The sequence below is a fragment of the Balaenoptera borealis genome (assembly GCF_965194805.1).
Source record: "Balaenoptera borealis genome assembly, chromosome: 2".
NCBI lineage: Eukaryota > Metazoa > Chordata > Mammalia > Artiodactyla > Balaenopteridae > Balaenoptera > Balaenoptera borealis.
This window is the reverse complement of record NC_138867.1, coordinates 157,009,323-157,028,283: the sequence shown is the minus strand read 5'-3', so window position 1 is coordinate 157,028,283 and position 18,961 is coordinate 157,009,323. Positions and strand designations below refer to the sequence as shown.

The following is an 18,961-nucleotide window of genomic DNA, read 5'->3' as shown; positions in this document are numbered from 1 at the left end:
TTGGGTGTTCTGAAGGTGAGGGGATGAGACCTGATGTGCTGCCTTGAAATAAGGTGGCCAGATTGGGTGAAGAGAGCATGGTTTACTCCAAGTGTCAAACCAGATACACTTTGCAGCATGAATTGGTCCCGTCATCTTGAAATATAGCCTGGTATAGGATGTAGAGATTGCCTAGGGGCTAGAGTTATTTTGTTTTATTTCTGTTATGAGTAACCCAAATTTCATCTGGCCCTGGGCCAGTGAGGGAGTGGTTGATTTCAGGGATTCTTTAGAACCATTTTGAGAGTAATTTCTTTTAAATTAGTATTCTTCCTGCAATTAAATATAGAACATTGAATTTTGACATACACCCTCTCCCTCCTACCCACTCTGTCATTTATTTCACACCCACTCTTACCCAACACTCCATGGAGCTTCAGTTTTCTTTTTACCTGTTCTTCCATCTGTTTAACAATTTCTTATCTATGGCTCTGTGTAAGATAAGAATGTCTCTGTATGTCAGTATGAGATCAGTGATCATATGCCAGGTAAGTATCTGGGTGCAAAGAAGCTGCCTCAGACTCGTTATAGCACTACTTCTACATTCTCTAAGGAGCCATGCTGCCTCTTAGAGCAAAAAAGGAGTGGACTCTTACCCTCTTTTTTCTTCTCCTCTTGGATTAAAACTAGAGTAGGGTGTTGTAGTTCTTCTCCTTGCGTTTGGGCACTTCTCCTTTGGCCCAGTATCAAGGATCGCCTGTTCCAATCCTGGTCCCTCCAAAGAGTAAAGCACTACCTCTCTCCCTCATCCCTTTCTAAATTAGCTCCTATATTTGAGTTTCAGAGAAAGATATTCACAGTTCTTAGACTCATGTCCAGAACAGGGTGCGAGAGGAAGCTTTTCTATGATCAGGTTTCCTTGTGGATCTGGTGGTTTGGCTGTTATTCCTTTGGATACCACAAAGTAGTCTTTTCCCTCTTTGAGATTTCTCAGTTCCTGCTTTCCGGCTTCATATGTTCAAGGGTCCTGAGATTCAAGGACCCTTGAACATATGCCATTTGGTTTCTCCTAGTGTCTCACCTCTCTTTTATGCTATCCTTTGACTCTTTTTAAATTCTGCCACTGCTGTCTGATGGAACACTTACTAGGATTTTTCTCGGTAATTTAAAAAATTCTCCTTTGGAGAAGGCAGACTGAATGGAAAAGAGCTACTAACTTGTCACTGGAAGATTTGGGTAGAGCCACCTAATGTCTCCATTTGCTCTTGTAGATCTAAAATAAAATAGGTTAGGGGAATTCAGAACGCAAGAGTTAGCTAGTGGGCCAACTTCCAGCTATAATTTTGATGAAAGAACCAAAGAAGAATGACCAGATAGCTATTAAAACATCTTTTGTAAATTTTGGTTTTGATGTCAGCCTTTTATTTTTCTTCTCAGTCGCTTTAGGTCGTAACCAGCCTTTGAAAAAGGAGAAACCCAAATGGAAAAGCGATTATCCCATGACAGATGGACAACTGCGCAGCAAGAGAGATGAATTTTGGGATACTGCACCAGCTTTTGAAGGCCGTAAAGAGATTTGGGATGCCTTGAAGGCTGCAGCACATGCTTTTGAAAGCAACGATCATGAACTGGCGCAGGCAATCATTGATGGTGCGAACATAACGTTACCACATGGTAGGTTTGGTTGTTGTCAAGGACAGAGCGGGACATCATCAGCTCCTTTCTAATGGCAAGAAACCAAATGGGAAGAGTTCATTTTCCTGCTATGCATTATTCTATTTTTTTTTTTTTTTTAATGTAGCAAAGAGGAACATTCCTCTTTACTTCTTGTATATCTTTTAGCTGGAGATAGGTTTACTCTGTGTGTGTGTGTGTGTTTGTGTGTGTGTGTGTGTGTGTGTGTGTATTTTTTAATATCAAGAAAGAGAACACTTGATAAACCTGTATTTTCTAACCTCCGTCTAATCTAGTTCTCCATCAAGGCCTCCCCCTGCCCCAGTCTTATAGAGCTTCTAGTACACTGGTTTCCTGCTAGCACTAGAGAAGTAGTCTCAAATTTAGATCTCAGAAGCCATGGAGACTCAGTGGACACACCTTTAGTCATTATCCTTTCTCATTAAGCCTGTTTTTAACATAATGAGCAAACCTAAACTTTGAAGTGAGTCTCACATATTCTTAAGGACAGTTTTCTATGACTGTATGCCTGAGCTTTATTAGAAACCTCTCTCCTTTGCTTAGGAATGTGACTCTAAGGACCACCATAAGTTTTGAATGTTTCCAGGGACACATGTATGCTGGACGCATGCATATCCTCATGTTTAGTCTCCTTGATTAGAAACAGAAAAGTTTCATGCTATACTAAGACTTAGATGTTAATTTTACAGTATATTCTTCTGTTGATTACTATATTTATAAATTGACTTTTCAGTTTTTCAAGTTAATATTTTTCTAAGTTGTCTCTTTAGGCCCGATATAATCCTGTATTTCGTTGCATAGTTTACTATTTATTATTATACTTTCATTGTTTTGTTTGCAGTATCTTCCTTTTTTTTTCTTTTCTTCTTTCCTTTCTTTTTCCCCCCACGGGAATTTTTAGTAAAAGGCGAAAGATTCATATGATCTGAAGAGAAACATGAGTATCGATCAGTATCTTACTTTGTCTACAGTTTCAGAGGAACAGTGCTTTTCACTGTTTAATCATCTGCTTTGACTCTTTGTCAAATAAAAGATATTTAACTTAGTATCCTTCCCAGTTTTCCAAATCTCCATTAGTTTTCTGAATTAATTGTGCTTCCAAGAAACTTTTAAAAATATATATTCCATAGCTGTCCTGTTCTTTATTAATAAAACCTTATTAGGATGGGCTTGGGTTAATAACATTGAGCACCCACTATATTATAGATCACTTTTTCTACGGAGGTGTAAAAATGATCCGTCCTACATTTGAAAAATGTATAATAGAATGCAGTTTTAGTATGACTCTTTAGTCCCATTTTCATGGATAGTCTCTGAATTCTTTACCTCTTACGTGACTGGAGAGGACATCACCTTGTTCCATTACCTTTCTTAGTTCTATAATTTGTCTTCAAATACTACCTGTATATAATATAAAGGGAAGGGCCTTCCTTTACAGTTAGTTTTATCATCCGTCTCTTTTTACTGCTTACATCCTATATTTTAAAAGCAGAATAGATTGGTATCTGTACAGGCCCGCCAGTGGGATGGGGGTGGCGTTTATCTGCGATTGTCTTTATTTAGGAACCCAAGGCCCAGAACCTTGGAACTTTGACTTCCTTACTTTGTACCTGTCATAGTTACCTATGGGAAAATCGAATTTTGTTCTGTACATTATGGCCTTGTTTACAAGTTCATGGAGGCATAACAGCTCTGTTACATTTAAGGTAGGGACCTACGCATATCCTATTAGAAATGGGCTCAGATCTCTAAAAACTCAAGTCCCTCATTTCTGCTTATCTGTGTGAACAGCAAAGTAATGATCCTGGCAGCCCCACCAACCAACAGACTGGGGAGAATTATTCTTGGAAATTTGAGAATATTGGATGAGCCTCTACTTGTCCCCTCTATGTTTAAGGAATATTTTCTGCTTTAGCATGAAAGAATCAAATTGACTTTCCTCAAGCTTTCCTCTTTGAAAGCTCTGTAATAACTTTATGTGTATTAATATTATTGTCATTGGTACCCTTGATTGATTTCCCTTGTTCATACCTGAAACTTATCAATAATGTTTCTTGGGTGGACTTTTGAATTATATTTCGTCAGGTACTCTAACTCACCATCAGTTTATAACTTAGCTATTTAGTTACATGTTTTTACCTAGACCTCAGTGGTATTGGTGAAATCCCTTCCATCTTTTAGGTGTAATTACGTAATTGAAATTTTACTTTGGACACATTTTGTTGTGTTAAACCCTAAACATCCCAAAGTACTTCATATTTTGAGTTTAAAATATTGCATAGGCTTTAGCTCTTGTTTAGCTCAGGCATTGGTATCAGATCTAGCCTTACTTCTTGCCTCTACTGTATTACTTACAGCTATGTGCCTTTGGGCAAATTGCTTCTTTTCTGTAAGCTTCAGTTCTCTCATCTGTAAAATATGGATTGTAAGTACCTACCTTGTAGGGTGGTTGTATTAATTAAATGTGATTATAAGACATGTAAATTGCTTACCATAGTCCAGAAAATACTTAGTAAATAGTAGTGCTGGTGATTGTATCTTTTTTTTAAAATTTTATATATTTTTTTATACAGCAGGTTCTCATTAGTTATCCATTTTATACATATTAGTGTATACATGTCAATCCTAATCTCCCAATTCATCCCACCACCACCATCGCCCACCTGCCACTTTCCTCCCTTGGTGTCCATACGTCTGTTCTCTACATCTGTGTCTCAGTTTCTGCCCTGTAAACCGGTTCATCTGTACCATTTTTCTAGGTTCCACATATATGCGTTAATATACGATATTTGTTTTTCTCTTTCTGACTTATTTCACTCTGTATGACAGTCTCTAGATCCATCCATGTCTCTACAAATGACCCAATTTCGTTCCTTTTTATGGCTGAGTAATATTCCATTGTATACATGTACCACATCTTCTTTATCCATTCGTCTGTCGATGGGCATTTAGGTTGCTTCCGTGACCTGGCTATGGTAAATAGTGCTGCAGTGAACATTGGGGTGCATGTGTCTTTTTGAATTATGGTTTTCTCTGGGTATAGGCCCAGTAGTGGGATTGCTGGGTCATATGGTAATTCTGTTTTTAGTTTTTTAAGGAACCTCCATACTGTTCTCCATAGTGGCTGTATCAATTTACATTCCCACCAACAGTGCAAGAGGGTTCCCTTTTCAACACACCCTCTCCAGCATTTGTTGTTTGTAGATTTTCTGATGATGCCCATTCTGACCGGTGTGAGGGTCCTTTCTCTCTCTCTTCTCCTTCTGGGACCCGTATAATGCGAATGTTGTTATGTTTAATGTTGTCCCAGAGGTCTCTTAGGCTGTCTTCATTTCTTTTCATTCTTTTTTCTTTATTCTGTTCCGCAGCAGTGAATTCCACCATTCTGTCTTCCAGGTCACTTATCCGTTTTTCTGCCTCAGTTATTCTGCTATTGATTCCTTCTAGTGTATTTTTCATTTCAGTTATTGTATTGTTCATCTCTGTTTGTTTGTTCTTTAATTCTTCTAGGTCTTTGCTAAACATTTCTTGCATCTTCTCTATCTTTGCCTCCATTCTTTTTCCGAGATCCTGGATCATCTTCACTATCATTATTCTGAATTCTTTTTCTGGAAGGTTGCCTGTCTCTACTTCATTTAATTGTTTTTCTGGGGTTTTATCTTGTTCCTTCATCTGGTACATAGCCCTCTGTCTTTTCATCTCGTCTTTCTTTCTGTGAATGTGGTTTTAGTTCCACAGGCTGCAGGATTGTAGTTCTTCTTGCTTCTGCTGTCTACCCTCTCGATGATTGTATTTCTTGAACTCTGACATTAACAAGTAAATTCCTTGCACCTAAATCTTAAATTATAGATTTCAATCATTTTCTGGGTGTATTGTCTACTGGTAACATCTTTCTTTGGCTTTTAGGATACCCTTCTTTTGGGCATATGCCTAATGGAATTTTGAGGTTATGTTGATTCAATAGCAACAATAGTGGCAGATTTATTTATTTTAAAATTTTATTTTATTTATTTATTTTTGACTGCGTTGGGTCTTTGTTGCTGTGTGCGGCCTTTCTCTAGTTGCGGTGAGCGGGCTTCTCATTGTGGTGGCTTCTCTTGTTGCAGAGCATGGGCTGTAGGCGCCCAGGCTTCAGCAGTTGTGGCTCGCGGGCTCTACAGCACAAGTTCAGTAGTTGTGGTGCATGGGCTTAGCTGCTCCGTGGCATGTGGGATCTTCCCTGACCAAGGCTCAAACCCGTGTCCCCTGCATTGGCAGGCAGATTCTTAACCACTGTGCCACCAGGGAAGCCCAGTAGTAGATTTATTAATTAGATACCTAGCAGTGAGGAGGACATTGTTAGTTTAGCATCATCTCACACCTGATCCATGCCCATCCCCTTCATCTCCATCTATCAGTATTACCCATAAGGTTACTGAACTAATCATAGACTGACAGCCTGAAGAGATCCTAGGATATACACGCCTTTCTAAGTTTTCTTCCAAAAATCTCGTTTTTTGTTTTCATCTCATCCTCTCTTCTCTTCCCATAATCTTTTTGTTATCTCAACCTTATTCATATTATCTTCCCAGTATAAATATTATAAAAAGTTCTTTAAAGCTTGAAAGCCATATGAAAATGTCTTTGTAAATGTTGTTTGTATCTGTGTTGTCTGTTATTTTAGATTGTATGCTCGAAGTAAGCAAGGATTATGCCCTTTTTGATTTAAATTGTATTTAGTGTCAGGGTTTTATGCATAAAAATTATGTATTTGTCAATGGCCTTTTTTCTTGTGATGATAGTTACCTTTTCTGTTGTTTCAAGGAAACAACAAAAAACCCTTTTCCCCATATTTTCTCTTTCTTTTCTTTCTCTTATAGTGGCTCCCTTGATAATTAATGTGTTTCATCTTAATTCCAGTCAGCAGGTCATATTTATTATATTCCTGCCTTGTCCAAGCACAAAATAATTCTGTGCTCTTTAATTATCTTCCTCTATTAATATCTGTGAGAAGTCTTTAGTTTGTTATTCTCAAATGGCAGTAGGGATTTTTAAGAGGGAAGTTGGTGTCATAACTACCTGGGGATTTTACATGTGAACATATATTTTCACTTTGGAAATTATGACTCAGGTAGAGGATGATATGGACATGTGTAATAGTGTACTATTGTGGAAAAAGCTCCCTCAGTGATTCTAATGTCTGCTACTTCTTTTCCACAGCCTCCCCATCCTAGAAGAGCTTTATTTTTCATTATTTACACAGCATTTTTTACTCATGGTCTTAAATTTCTTAAAGAGCTTATTTCCTTTTTCTAATTGAGTGCTATTTTGTCACTACCTAAAATTCCTAAAAACATTCCTAAATACAGTGTTTTGCCTGTGAAACCAGATTATAGATTAAGTGGCTTGCCCAAATTAGCATAAACAGGGTGAAAAGAGGGTGGTTTTTATTTTCATTTTTCACAGAGTCTGGTTCATAGTGGCTATTCAGATATTTTCGGTGAGAGCTCATTCAGAAACAGTATCTGTTTATCTGGTAAAGAGGAGGATTTAATGCTTTTTTAAAATTATTATTCAGAAGATTTAAAAAGATTTTTAAAATTGCCTACTCCTTTCCCTACCTTCCAATTTTCTAGAAAGGTTGTTGTTTATTTCTTTAGCATCTACAATTAATGTGTTTTCCATCTCGCTGCAATTCACATGTAAAAGCTCCCTTCTTAATCTTCCCTGTATAGGAGGAGTAGCTGCTCACTATTACCCAAACACTTACTTTTCTCATATTTAAAGTCTTAACTCCAAGTTTATTCTTACTTCTCATGGCTAAACGTTACTAGTCATTCAGTTGGACTTTTGAAGGCCATTTTCTTTTGTCCTTTCTCATTCTTCAGGATATGGGAGGTAGAAAATAGTAATTCTTGAAAAAACTTTATTTTTTAGTCACCTTCAAAATCCAGGTGGGAAGGGAGTTGCCCAGAATTTTTTTTTCTTTTTCCTGATCTTTCTTATCTCAGAATATATCAAATGTGAATAAATTAAATTATGTATAATGCAGTTTAAGTTGTTTAAAACTAAGGCACTTATAAATAGCGTAAATAGAGCATTTCTGTGTATAGGAAGCCAACATGATGAAAAGAACTCCTGGTCTGAGAATCAGAAATAATAAAATACTATCAATTCATGTTTTGAGTTGATGTTATTTAATTCTCATGCCTGTGATAATCACCCACAACAGTCCCCATTTTAAACAGATGAGAAAACTGAAGCACAAGGAAGTTACATTATTTTTCCGAGGTAAAAGTCATGAAATTGGGTTTTGAACTCAAGTCCTAGATCTAACGGTAACTAAAGCAACTAAGTTACAAGGTCAAGTCATTTCATCTGTGTTTTCTGTAAAGTTACTAGACGAGTAATTTTCAATGTTAATTCCGTGTGTATCATTTTAGGTCTCTCCCACACTATATAGAATACTTTATTTGTTTTTTTATAAATTTATTTATTTTATTTGTTTATCTTTGGCTACATTGGGTCTTCGCTGCTGCTTGCAGGCTATCTCTAGTTGTGGTGAGCTGGTGCTACTCTTCGTTGCGGTGTGCGTGCTTCTCATTGTGGTGGCTTCTCTTGTTGCGGAGCACGGGCTCTAGGCGCATGGGCTTCAGCAGTTGTGGCTTGCAGGCTCTAGAGCACAGGCTCAGTAGTTGTGGTGCATGCGCTTAGTTGCTCCGTGGCATGTGGGATCTTCCCGGACCAGGGCTCGAACCCGTGTCCCCTGCATTGGCAGGCGGATTCTTAACCACTGTGCCACCAGGGAAGTCCCTAGAATACTTTAAAATGATATACTTCTATTAATACAAAAGAGAAACAAGTGGATTCTCTCAGACATGGACAGATAGGAAATGCATATGTGTAGGCCTTGTTTCTCTTTCCTTTAAGTGTGTTAGACGCCCATTAAGAAGCAAGCCATGGGGCTTCCCTGGTGGCGCAGTGGTTAAGAATCTGCCTGCCAATGCAGGGGACACGGCTTCGAGCCCTGGTCCGGGAAGATCCCACATGCCGCAGAGCAACTAAGCCCGTGCGCCACAACTACTGAGCCTGCGCTCTAGAGCCCGCGAGCCACAACTCCTGAAGCCCAGGCGCCTAGAGCCTGTGCTCTGCAACAAGAGAAGCCACCGCAAGAAGCCCGTGCACCGAGACAAAGAGTAGCCCCCGCTTACCACAACTAGAGAAAGCCCGCGCACAGCAACGAAGACCCAACGCAGCCAAAAATAAATAAATAAATAAAATAAATTTTTTTTTTAAAAAAAGCAAGCCATGAATTCTGATTCCTTTAAAGGTCCCTATAAGAATTTGTCATTTAATAAACTTAATTCATGAACATAAAGCTTAAGAATGAAAGCATGAAAATTGTACATACATGAGAGACAGGATTTTTATCAGACTTGTGTTTAGAAATGAAATGGGGCCTTAATAAAGGATCTGATGACTGACTAATCATAAATTACATGTTATATCCTTTTCCTCTCTCTATCCTCAACGAAAGAAAGATGATTTGGAGTTACACAGTGTAGCTTTATCCACTCCTCGGCTGCTGTCACCCTTTTTCTTCAGGTAGAGCAACAAAGCGCCTAAAATAGCTGAGGTGGGAGTTTGTTCCTGAGTCAGTAGGCTTGTCTCTGAAGAAGACCTCCTTTCTTTGCCATTCTGGGTGGTGGGGGTGGATGGAAAGCAGGGTTTCTGATGTGGTCCCAGGAAGTGTACTGCACCGACTTCCACTTCTGTAAAGCCAGGTCAGCTAAATAAACCAGTGCCCGAGTGCTGCTGGTCTGTTCCTCTGTTCATTTTAAAGAGTTGGAATTAAAGATCAGTGTCCCGTTAGAAATGTGACCAAATGTTACACAAGCTGTTAATCATGGTCTTAACCATAGTAAGACTTTGGTAATACATCCAAACTAAGCCACTTTTCACCTGTGCTTGCTAGAAGAGATGATAGACTTGGTACTTCTGAATCCCAGTCTTAATAGCTAATTTGGTGGGATGAGACAACTGAACCTGCTTCTCCTAAAGCCTGACTATCAGACATAAGCTTAATATAATTCCCAGCAAAGTGTTTGCATGAGAGAGCCTGTAATTTGTTAGTCCTGAAAGACGGCTCATAATACCTGGATGAAGGGTAATTTCGATGGCCCTTTTGACATTATTGTGAGGTTTGTAAAGGACCCCATGAAGCATAAAGCAGTGGACTCAAACATTATGAAACTTTGATCCTTTGTGATATTGCTGTTGGTGAGCTTTCTTCCATAAGTCTGGTTCTGAGATTTAAAACTTGTATGAGAAGGGAACTGACATTACTGTTTTCAATGGATTTATTATATGTACTAGTCAATTTTGCATGTGTTTTATTATTTAATCCTTACAACTACTTTGTGAAGTAGATAGTATAGTCCTTGAGGAAACAGACTGAATATGTCCAAGATTAGGATTCAAATTAAAATTTGGGTGCGCTGGCTCCGAAGCCACTGTTGCTTCTATCAGATTTACTGCTTCTCCAGTCTCTGTTCCTCTGTCAGGCTCAACAGTGGGCTGCCTGAATCATAGGTCTAACCCACTGTTTCTTTCCTTCCCATTCTTTCTGTTATTTCAGTGTTCTTTTCCTATTTAGCTGTGTCCAACTCACTTATGTGTTTAGGTCTTCTGTTGTCTTAGGAAGTCATGTTTTATGAAGAGTTCATGCCTTCTGGATCAGTTAGAAAAGTGAAGTCGAGAATAAAGACGTCCTTTCTCATCCTTGGAAGAAACCCCCAATGTGACAAAAGCCTTGAAGTTCTAGGATATTGCTTTCCTAATTTCTTAATTAATTTTGGGAGGACCGTTTTCTATATCAGATTGCTAGTATGTTTTAAATATTAAATGTTTTCAACTCTGTTGAGGTATATTGAAGAACACTAAACAGCACATATTTAAAGTTTACAGTTTGGTCAGCTTTGACATGTAAACACCCATGAAACCATCACTACAATCAAGGTAACATTTTAATATCCTCAAAAGTTTCCTTACATAAAAATTGATTTTTAACTTTTGCAGATTTGTTCATGTAACTCTGCAAGTCTCACGTGGTAAAAATTTTAAGACTGAGCTGCAATCTTGCAGGAGTGAACATAGAGGGAAAACCAGTGAGGCCTTTGAATGCTTAAAAAGACGTCTTTCTTTTTAACATGAAAGACTACTTGAGAAAGAATAAAGTGTTAGACGTTCTGGCATTTAGTAAAGCTATTTTTATTATTTGGTATATAATTTAGTCTTATCTTTATAAGTTTCTTCTGAAATATTTTGAAGCCTAATTAAAAACAGCCATAGAAAAGAGTTGACCAAGAAAAATAGAACATCTGGGCCAGTCATCTAGATAGAAGATAAATAAAAACAACTTCAAAAAATTATGTATGAAATCAGAACAGAAGGTAGTCTTGGCAGCTTTCTTCCTACCCTGGGGAGCTTTCAGGGCTTCCTGACCTGGGGAAGCAGTGGCCTGGCAATCATTTATCCTGGTGGCCATCTGTCTCTGCTAGGACTTGAGTGAGGCCTATAATGGGTTTTTGAGGAGAAGGGGAAAAAAAGACAAGTGTACTTAGGTGAACAATCTAAGCAAGCCTGGCTAGAATGTCTTTAGAACTAGTGAAGAATTATTAGATGAACTGCACTGCCAGTGGCCAGTGGGTGATGATTAAAAACGTTTTGTAAATTGCAAATGCAAACGTAGCTAGGAGTGATTTTTGGAAACGTAAAAAAATCCTTATGTTTTCAACTTTTAGAGTGGTTCCTTCCCTTCTGTGTTTAAATACAGTGTTTCTTTAAGCAAAACTCTGTCTTCTAACCATGCCCTGTTTTTTACACATTGCTCTTAAATATCATAGGTGAGACAGTGATAGTAATAGGTCCGTTTTGTCACTACATGTGGTGGCTTCGCAGCACTGAAACTTCTTAGTCACTACTTTCTTTTGCCTCATCTTCCAGATCCTTCTTTGACCTGTCACTAACATCACTGGCAAACGTATTGTTGGGCTGCGTTTGGAGTGTTGGTTTCTTGCTCCTTGTGATTCACATTTGGTTCTTCATCCCTCTTGTATTTGTCCTCTGCCTTTTTCCAAGCACATTTCCTCCTCCCCTTAACAATATCATTAACCTGGGAGTCTTGTAGAGCTGTCACAAGCCCTATAGCCTTATCCCTATGTTACACATTTACTTCTTCAGGAATCAGATTATTTTACCGTGTTACTTAACTATCTCTGACCCTGGGCAAGCTACCTCTCTCTTCTTCAATTTTCCCATTTGTAAAATGAGTATGATAGACTTACTTTAGAGGGCTGTTGTGAGGATTAAGTGTTAATGTATGCAAAGTGCTTAGACAGAGCTAGTAAGCCCTCTTAAGTGTTTGCTTTTATGTTTAAACTAACACATTCGAGATTATTACTCTACAAACTGCTTTTACCCTTTTCCCAATATGCTTCTTCAGTTACCTTCAGATAACTCAATTGAAGTATCTCCCTGAACCTGAAGCAGTTAAGAATCCAAGCAGAGGGCTTCCCTGGTGGCACAGTGGTTGAGAATCCGCCTGCCAGTGCAGGGGACATGGGTTCGATCCCTGGTCCAGGAAGATCCCACATGCCGCAGACAGCTAAGTCCGTGTGTCACAACTACTGAGCCAGCACTCTAGAGCCTGCAAGCCACAACTACTGAGCCCGTGTGCCACAACTACTGAAGCCCGCACACCTAGAGCCTGTGCTCTGCAACAAGAGAAGCCACCGCAATGAGAATCCTGCGCACCGCAACGAAGAGTAGCCTCCGCTCGCCACAACTAGAGAAAGCCCGCGCGCAGCAACGAAGACCCAACGCAGCCAAAAATAAATACATAAATAAATAAATTAAAAAGAGAGAATCCAAGTAGAGAATCTTGTAACCCTAAATTCTCTGTCACTCTCATTTCCTGGTTAGGTGATTTGCCTTTCATAACCTGTCATTAGGTCTTGCCCCTTACTACCAGTTCTCTCAGATCCATTTCTTTTCATTGTTAGTCAGCCAGTCATTTTAGCAGGGCCCCCTGATTCCAGTCAGTCACTCTCCCTTCATGCAAATAATAAAATAATCTTTAGGCTTTGTCTTCTTCACTAGCATAACCCTAGCACCTGAAACATTGCTTGGCATATAGTAGGCACTCAATATTTGTTGGATGAATGACTCATGGACCTATATTAGCCACATGTACCTATACTAGCCTCCTCTAGAAATTTCCTAGAGTATTAAGTCTAAACTCCTGAACCCTCCTATCAGGTTTTCACTATTGCTCTCTGTTTAGTAATTTCACACCATCGATTGTGTATTCCACCTCAGCAGAGCCACTTGTTATTCCCTACTTATCTTGTACTAATTCTTTTTTTAAAAAAATATTTATTTATTTGGTTGCACTGGGTCTTAGTTGCGGCAAGTGGGCTCCTTAGTTGTGGCTCGAGGGCTCCTCAGTTGTGGCATGCGAACTCTTAGTTGCAGCATGTGGGATCTAGTTCCCTGGCCAGGGATTGAACCCGGGCCCCCTGCATTGGGAGTGCGGAGTCTCAACCACTGTACCACCAGCGAAGTCCCTCTTGTACTAATTCTTGTTTCCATATCATTCGTATTTCTTGGGATGCCCTACATTTGTATTGTGTCATGCCCAGAACACACTATTTCTACAGAATTTTTCCTTCTTGGCTCTGCCAACTCTAGTCACATTTCTATTGTGTGATATCTCAGCTCCTATGTTTGATTTTCAGTGTATCAATTTGTATTTAAATCTTTGGTGGGTATGCTGTGTCTGCTCACCTTGATTATAAGCTCCTGGGGGTCAAGGACAGCCTTGGCTCTCTTGTAACCTTCTCTACTTAGTGCCAGTGACATATCCTACAGACTTCCAGGTGTTTAGTAAGTGTTCATGTAGCAACTCTGGAACGCAAGAATTGTTTTCTAGTGATCTTTATTAAGTCCTAAAGAGATTGTGTGATAGAGACCACTATTAGCAGAGCAGTTTTGTCTTTAATAAAGAGATATGGGGCCATAAAGTGGTGGAGGATTTAGCAGTATATTATTCAAAAGAGTTTGAGCCTGCAGAGGAGTGATTTTGCTCTGAATAGGTAATTTGGGGGTAATATTCAGCTCTGGGCTATATTGATTATTTTTATTGATACTTTATGATCCCAGATATTAAATTTGGGGAGAGGGTAACCCATAAAACTGCAGCCTAAAAATGTAATTAAATAATATTTGACTTCATGGCCTGAATTCTTCCCCTATTTAGTTTTTCGTTTAATCTAAAACTAGAGCATATTTATAACTCAGATTACAGTATAATTTGACGGGTAGGAGTGAGGAAAGGAATAAACCAGAAAACTTCATGTTAAATAAATTTGCAAGTTATCTTTCCCCAAAATATTGGAATATGGGAGCTTCTAAGCAACAGAGTCTGGATAGCTGATTTCCAGCCTCATGGATGGGAGGCTGCCTGAGCTAGAATAAGAAGGTATGCCATCTTCAGCTGTACCTCTTCAATGGAGTTTTTATTCTCACCCATTTGAGTCTGAAAACTGAACCCCTGACTTGCTGGGCTGAAGGGCAGAAGGGGAAAGACTCAGCTTTCTACTGTGATGAAAGGGTGAGTATTCAGATCTAGGAAGAGCCAAAGTGCCTGTTAGATTGTACATTTGTTTAAGCTTGGCATGCACTACTGTTTCAGCACTGTGCTAGAGGCTGCCATGGCACCTCTCGTCCCGGTTTCTAGGGAGGCTAAAAATACAGGCTGTCTTTCGGTCAAGACATTGTTCTGCCTGTAGTTTGACAGCTTTGGTTTGCACTTTTATTTTCTGCCTCTTGTGGTGCATGAAGATGAAGCAGCATGTGCAAACCTGGAAGTCACTTTAGAGGCCATTTTTATCCTGCCTCATTTTGCTAATTGAGAGAAGTATTACAAGTTAAAGAATGTTGCTCAAGGTTGTACACCTAGTTAATAACAAGGCTGGGAGTATCATCTTGGTCTCCTGATTCCAAAGGTAATGATTTAGAATGGTGCCTCTCTAAGAGAATGTTTTTCTAGCAGAACAGTTATGTAAGTATATATGTTCTTGTTCCTATCAGGCTGACATTACTGACGCCCCAGTATCAGTGGGATATGTATTTGAAGGTATTTTCCTGAGAGAGATGATGAGTCTGTAGTGAACTCTCCACCTTCTCTTGGCTAGTTTCCTAATGGGCAGCCCACCTGAAAGGCTCTGAGGTTTCTTTGCCTTAGGACAAGGCTATATCAAGTATATAAACAGTGAAGTTTGCACAACTGACTATTTATAAATAATATTGATACTGCAGTGTGATGGTTACTAGTGTAGGGAACTGCTGGTGATCACAACTGGGCTTGAAGCATATCTATTTCTACAGTCATAGCAGTGTTCAGATTAGTGAATAACACAGAGGCTGAACATTATTTTTAAACACAGAGGAAAGAGGAGATCCGCGTGTATTAATGCTTGGTGCCTGAGTTCTCACCCCAGCCCATCTTATGTAACTTAGAAAGCAGGCCCAGTTCAACCCTTGGTGGATTGGTGACTGTTCCAGTCTCATTTGGGATGCTTTGGATTTTCAGCCTATTGATGGAGATCAGTTTATTAACTCATTTGTTCATTGGTAACCATTTCTCAGTGTCCACGCCCCATATTCATTAGCCTGTGTATGAGTGTTCTGAATATGGTAGATGTTTTTGGTTTTTACCCAAATTGATAATCAGCTGACGTTAATGTTCCAGTTTGAGCAAAAGACACATTATGAATAACCTTACAATAAAACATTCATTAAGTATGCTTTCAAGTTCCCCAAGGGAAGCTCTGGTAATTACAATGCAGTTTATACTTTATAAAGAAATTAACCATCAATACCTTCTTTTAAACCATAAACACTTTTTTCCCCCTCCCCTGAGCTAGCAAGTTATAAACTTCATGCCCCTTTTGTTCTTCCTTTTTAACTCAAAGCTTCTCTGTAACAGATTGACTAATTAGGGTTAAATAAAACACCTCAGTCATTTCTGTGGTAGTTGTGCTAATGAGATCCATACATAAGCCATGAGACAGTGGCAGCTGGTAAGCTTGTCATCTCTAGTTTGTTATCTCTTTGGACTGAGGACTTCTGGCCAAGTACTTCAACTTAGGAAGTCTAGGCACTAAGAGAACCACTGTGGAACACTGTGTTGTGGAGAATTGAGCTTAGGGATCTGGGGTTTTTTGCCTTTTTTTTTAACGTTAGCTGATTCATTTCCTAAAAAGATATCCCAATGTAATTTGCATCTCCCATTAATTTGGTCTAAGCATTGATAATATTAGTAAATTGGAATTTTGTGTGTTTTCTTTTCCTTTTTTAACAAAAGTATGAATTAGGTATGAAATGACTTAGAAGAAGTGAGGGCAAGGAGCTAGGGTCCTGATTAATGTAAAATTTGATAAACACTCAAATATTTGGTCATGGGTCTTGATAATGATTATTGATGATCACTGACAGAGATTGGCCTTATTTTACAATTTTTTCTCTACAGTGGCAAGCCAATGAGATGTTTGAGCATTTTGCAAGATGTAAAGAAAAATGCATTCATTTAGATTAAACTCTTTTTCATATCTTCTCTTTCTGAAGGTGCACTTACAGAGTGCTATGATGAACTGGGGAATAGGTATCAGCTTCCAGTCTACTGCTTGGCACCACCAATCAACATGATAGAGGAAAAGAGCGACATAGAGACTCTGGATATTCCTGAGCCACCACCCAATTCGGGGTATGAATCTCAGCTCCGTTTGCGCCTTTCCACCGGCAAGGACCTCAAACTTGTGGTCCGCAGCACAGACACAGTGTACCACATGAAGAGGCGGCTACATGCAGCAGAAGGAGTGGAACCGGGTAGTCAGCGGTGGTTCTTCTCTGGCAGACCTCTCACCGACAAAATGAAGCTGGAAGAGCTGAAGATCCCAAAGGACTATGTTGTGCAGGTTATAATGAGCCAACCTTTGCAAAACCCAACACCAGTTGAGAACTGAACTGGTCCTGTCGGCTGTCCCCAGATCCCTCCTGCTCCTTTTTATTGTTGTTGTTATCATTTCCTACTCTACGGTGTGAAATTTATTTTCACTGCTCTGAATTCCGTATGAATGGATTTAGTTCTGAGGAATTACCAGTGAAAACTTCCATCTGTGATGGAGACCAACGAAAATAATTAATAAAACACAAAGAGCCAGCCTTTGAGACTCATGTAATTACAGTTTCTAATTCAAGAGGCAGTTAAGAAATAGATAACCATTTATTTTAAAATACCCAACAACTATACAATGGCTGTATTTAAATGAGTCGGACTGTAAATAGACCATTGCATCCATGTAGAACAGCACCAAGCACCTGTGAATACAGAATTCTTAAAAAGTAAATCAAATACAAAAAAATACAATAACAGTTATAAAACTTGAGCTTTTTAAAATGGAAACTGAAAAGAGCAGTACTTGAGGTTCTCTTCTTTTCTGGTCTTAATTCCTTGCTCAATTAATATTTAGCCATAAAGGAGTAGAGACTGGCAAATTGTGTTTCAGTATTGCTTTCCCCATCCCCATATGTTGAGCTCCTTGTTTACATTCACACTAAATTTTGGTGCCTTCCAGCACGTTGGTGGCAGGCACCTTTCTGGAACACTAGGCAATAATTTGGTCAGTGCATTCAGATCTCTGACTTTCAACTGATAACTTAGTTGAAAAGTCTGTTGTCCTCTTGCTGCATAGGTATTTTGAAATGTCTATATAATGAAGCTGTTTCATATCCAGGCTTAGAAGGACACTACTATGTAATACCTTCATTGATCTACCTACTCTGCTTAGAACTTTTCAGAGCTAACTGTGCCCCCAAATGCATGTATATGCATGGAATCAAGTACAGCTGGGAATGTACTTGAATCATTCCAGGGATTCAAGGGAATCCCAGGGAATGCACGGAATCAAGTACAGCTGCTCCTACTGTAGGATAATAAAGTAATTATCTCTTCTCCCCCAATTTGCAGGAAGGGTGTAAGGAAAACCCATTCTGTCTGTGCCTGGGAGAATTGTGCCTGTCTTCAATCTTTTAGAAAAAATTTCAACTCATGATTTGCTAGTGTGAAAGAAAGATTTACTGACATCACGTAAACGTCGACAGTGAGACCAAATGATGATACGTTGCTTTATGCTTTAGTGCTTTCCATAGTTCACTGTTACCTGTAGTTGTGGTGGATGAGAATTTTCCTCTCTCATCTTTCCTAGCGAAGAGGCAAATTAAGAAGCATCTGCAGATTATATTAGAGGACTGAAAAATTTGGTGAGATAACCTGATTCTTCTGTACTAGGACTGGAAGAAACCTGCCAAGGATTATATTTAATTTGGAGCCTTTTCAAGGTTGGTTCCATAAGTGAGAAGGGGTCTACCACGTGATTTCTGAACCCCTGAGAATCCATGAGATGGAAAAGTAGAAGCAAGAAGGCACTTACGTTGTTCTCAAATGAGAAATAATCAAACCTTCACATGTAGTTTGGATGTGAAGCACCATTATTAACTTTAATGGCAAAATGAAACTATTTAGTTTAAATGTAATGTTTAAAATACTATTAAATTTCCTATAGCCTGATTGCACATAATATCTATAATTGTAACATATGTTTCTGAGAGCTTTAACTACTTCTCTTTTTCATGCAATCATTTTAAAGATTGTGGCTACATTTAATTTAGGTTTACTGATAATTGAATCTAAATTCAAGAGGCAACAGCAGCATTAATTCCAAAGGAGTATTTTTATATATGGAGGTGGAGATATGCGAGGGTATTTCAATATAATGCCCCTGTCATCAAAATGTTTCCTTATTAATTTGTGTGCCACATTGAACAGCAACATCTCTCAAAGTTTGTCAACTGGAGGACAAAAAAGTGTTCAAATCTATTTTTCTTAAGTAAATTTGGTGATATAACAATCTATAGTTGGTAGAAGTTTTTTTGTTGAGGATTTGAGCTCTCTTAATAGTTTATTTTAAAGGAACATGTACTTTGAATAACAATTTTCTGGGCATTTAACTAACCTAGGTGAGAAAACCATGGTGCTGTTTAATTGTAAATAGATTGATATAAGATTGGACCAATACTTGATGTGTACAATTTTAGTATGTAGGGTTTTTGTGCTTTTTTTTAAAAAAAAGTTCAATTTTTCTCTTTGTCTTTGCTTTTATTCTGGGTTTTTAATTATTATTACTCT

At 38.7% G+C, this 18,961-nt stretch overlaps 1 protein-coding gene across 2 annotated transcripts in view; it reads left to right on the top strand.

The window, feature by feature from the left end:
- UBTD2 (ubiquitin domain containing 2) overlaps window positions 1–18,914 on the top strand; it is a 60,741-nt gene extending 41,827 nt beyond the window's left edge. The window contains exons 2-3 of one of the 2 annotated variants that reach the window (XM_082380885.1): window positions 1,417–1,653; window positions 16,342–18,914. In XM_082380885.1, the coding sequence (XP_082237011.1) occupies window positions 1,417–1,653; window positions 16,342–16,739 (635 nt within the window). In that variant the 3' untranslated portion in view covers window positions 16,740–18,914. The remainder of the gene's footprint in view (window positions 1–1,416; window positions 1,654–16,341) is intronic. The other variant, XM_082380886.1, reaches the window with a different exon arrangement.
- The last annotated feature ends 47 nt before the right edge of the window (window positions 18,915–18,961 follow it).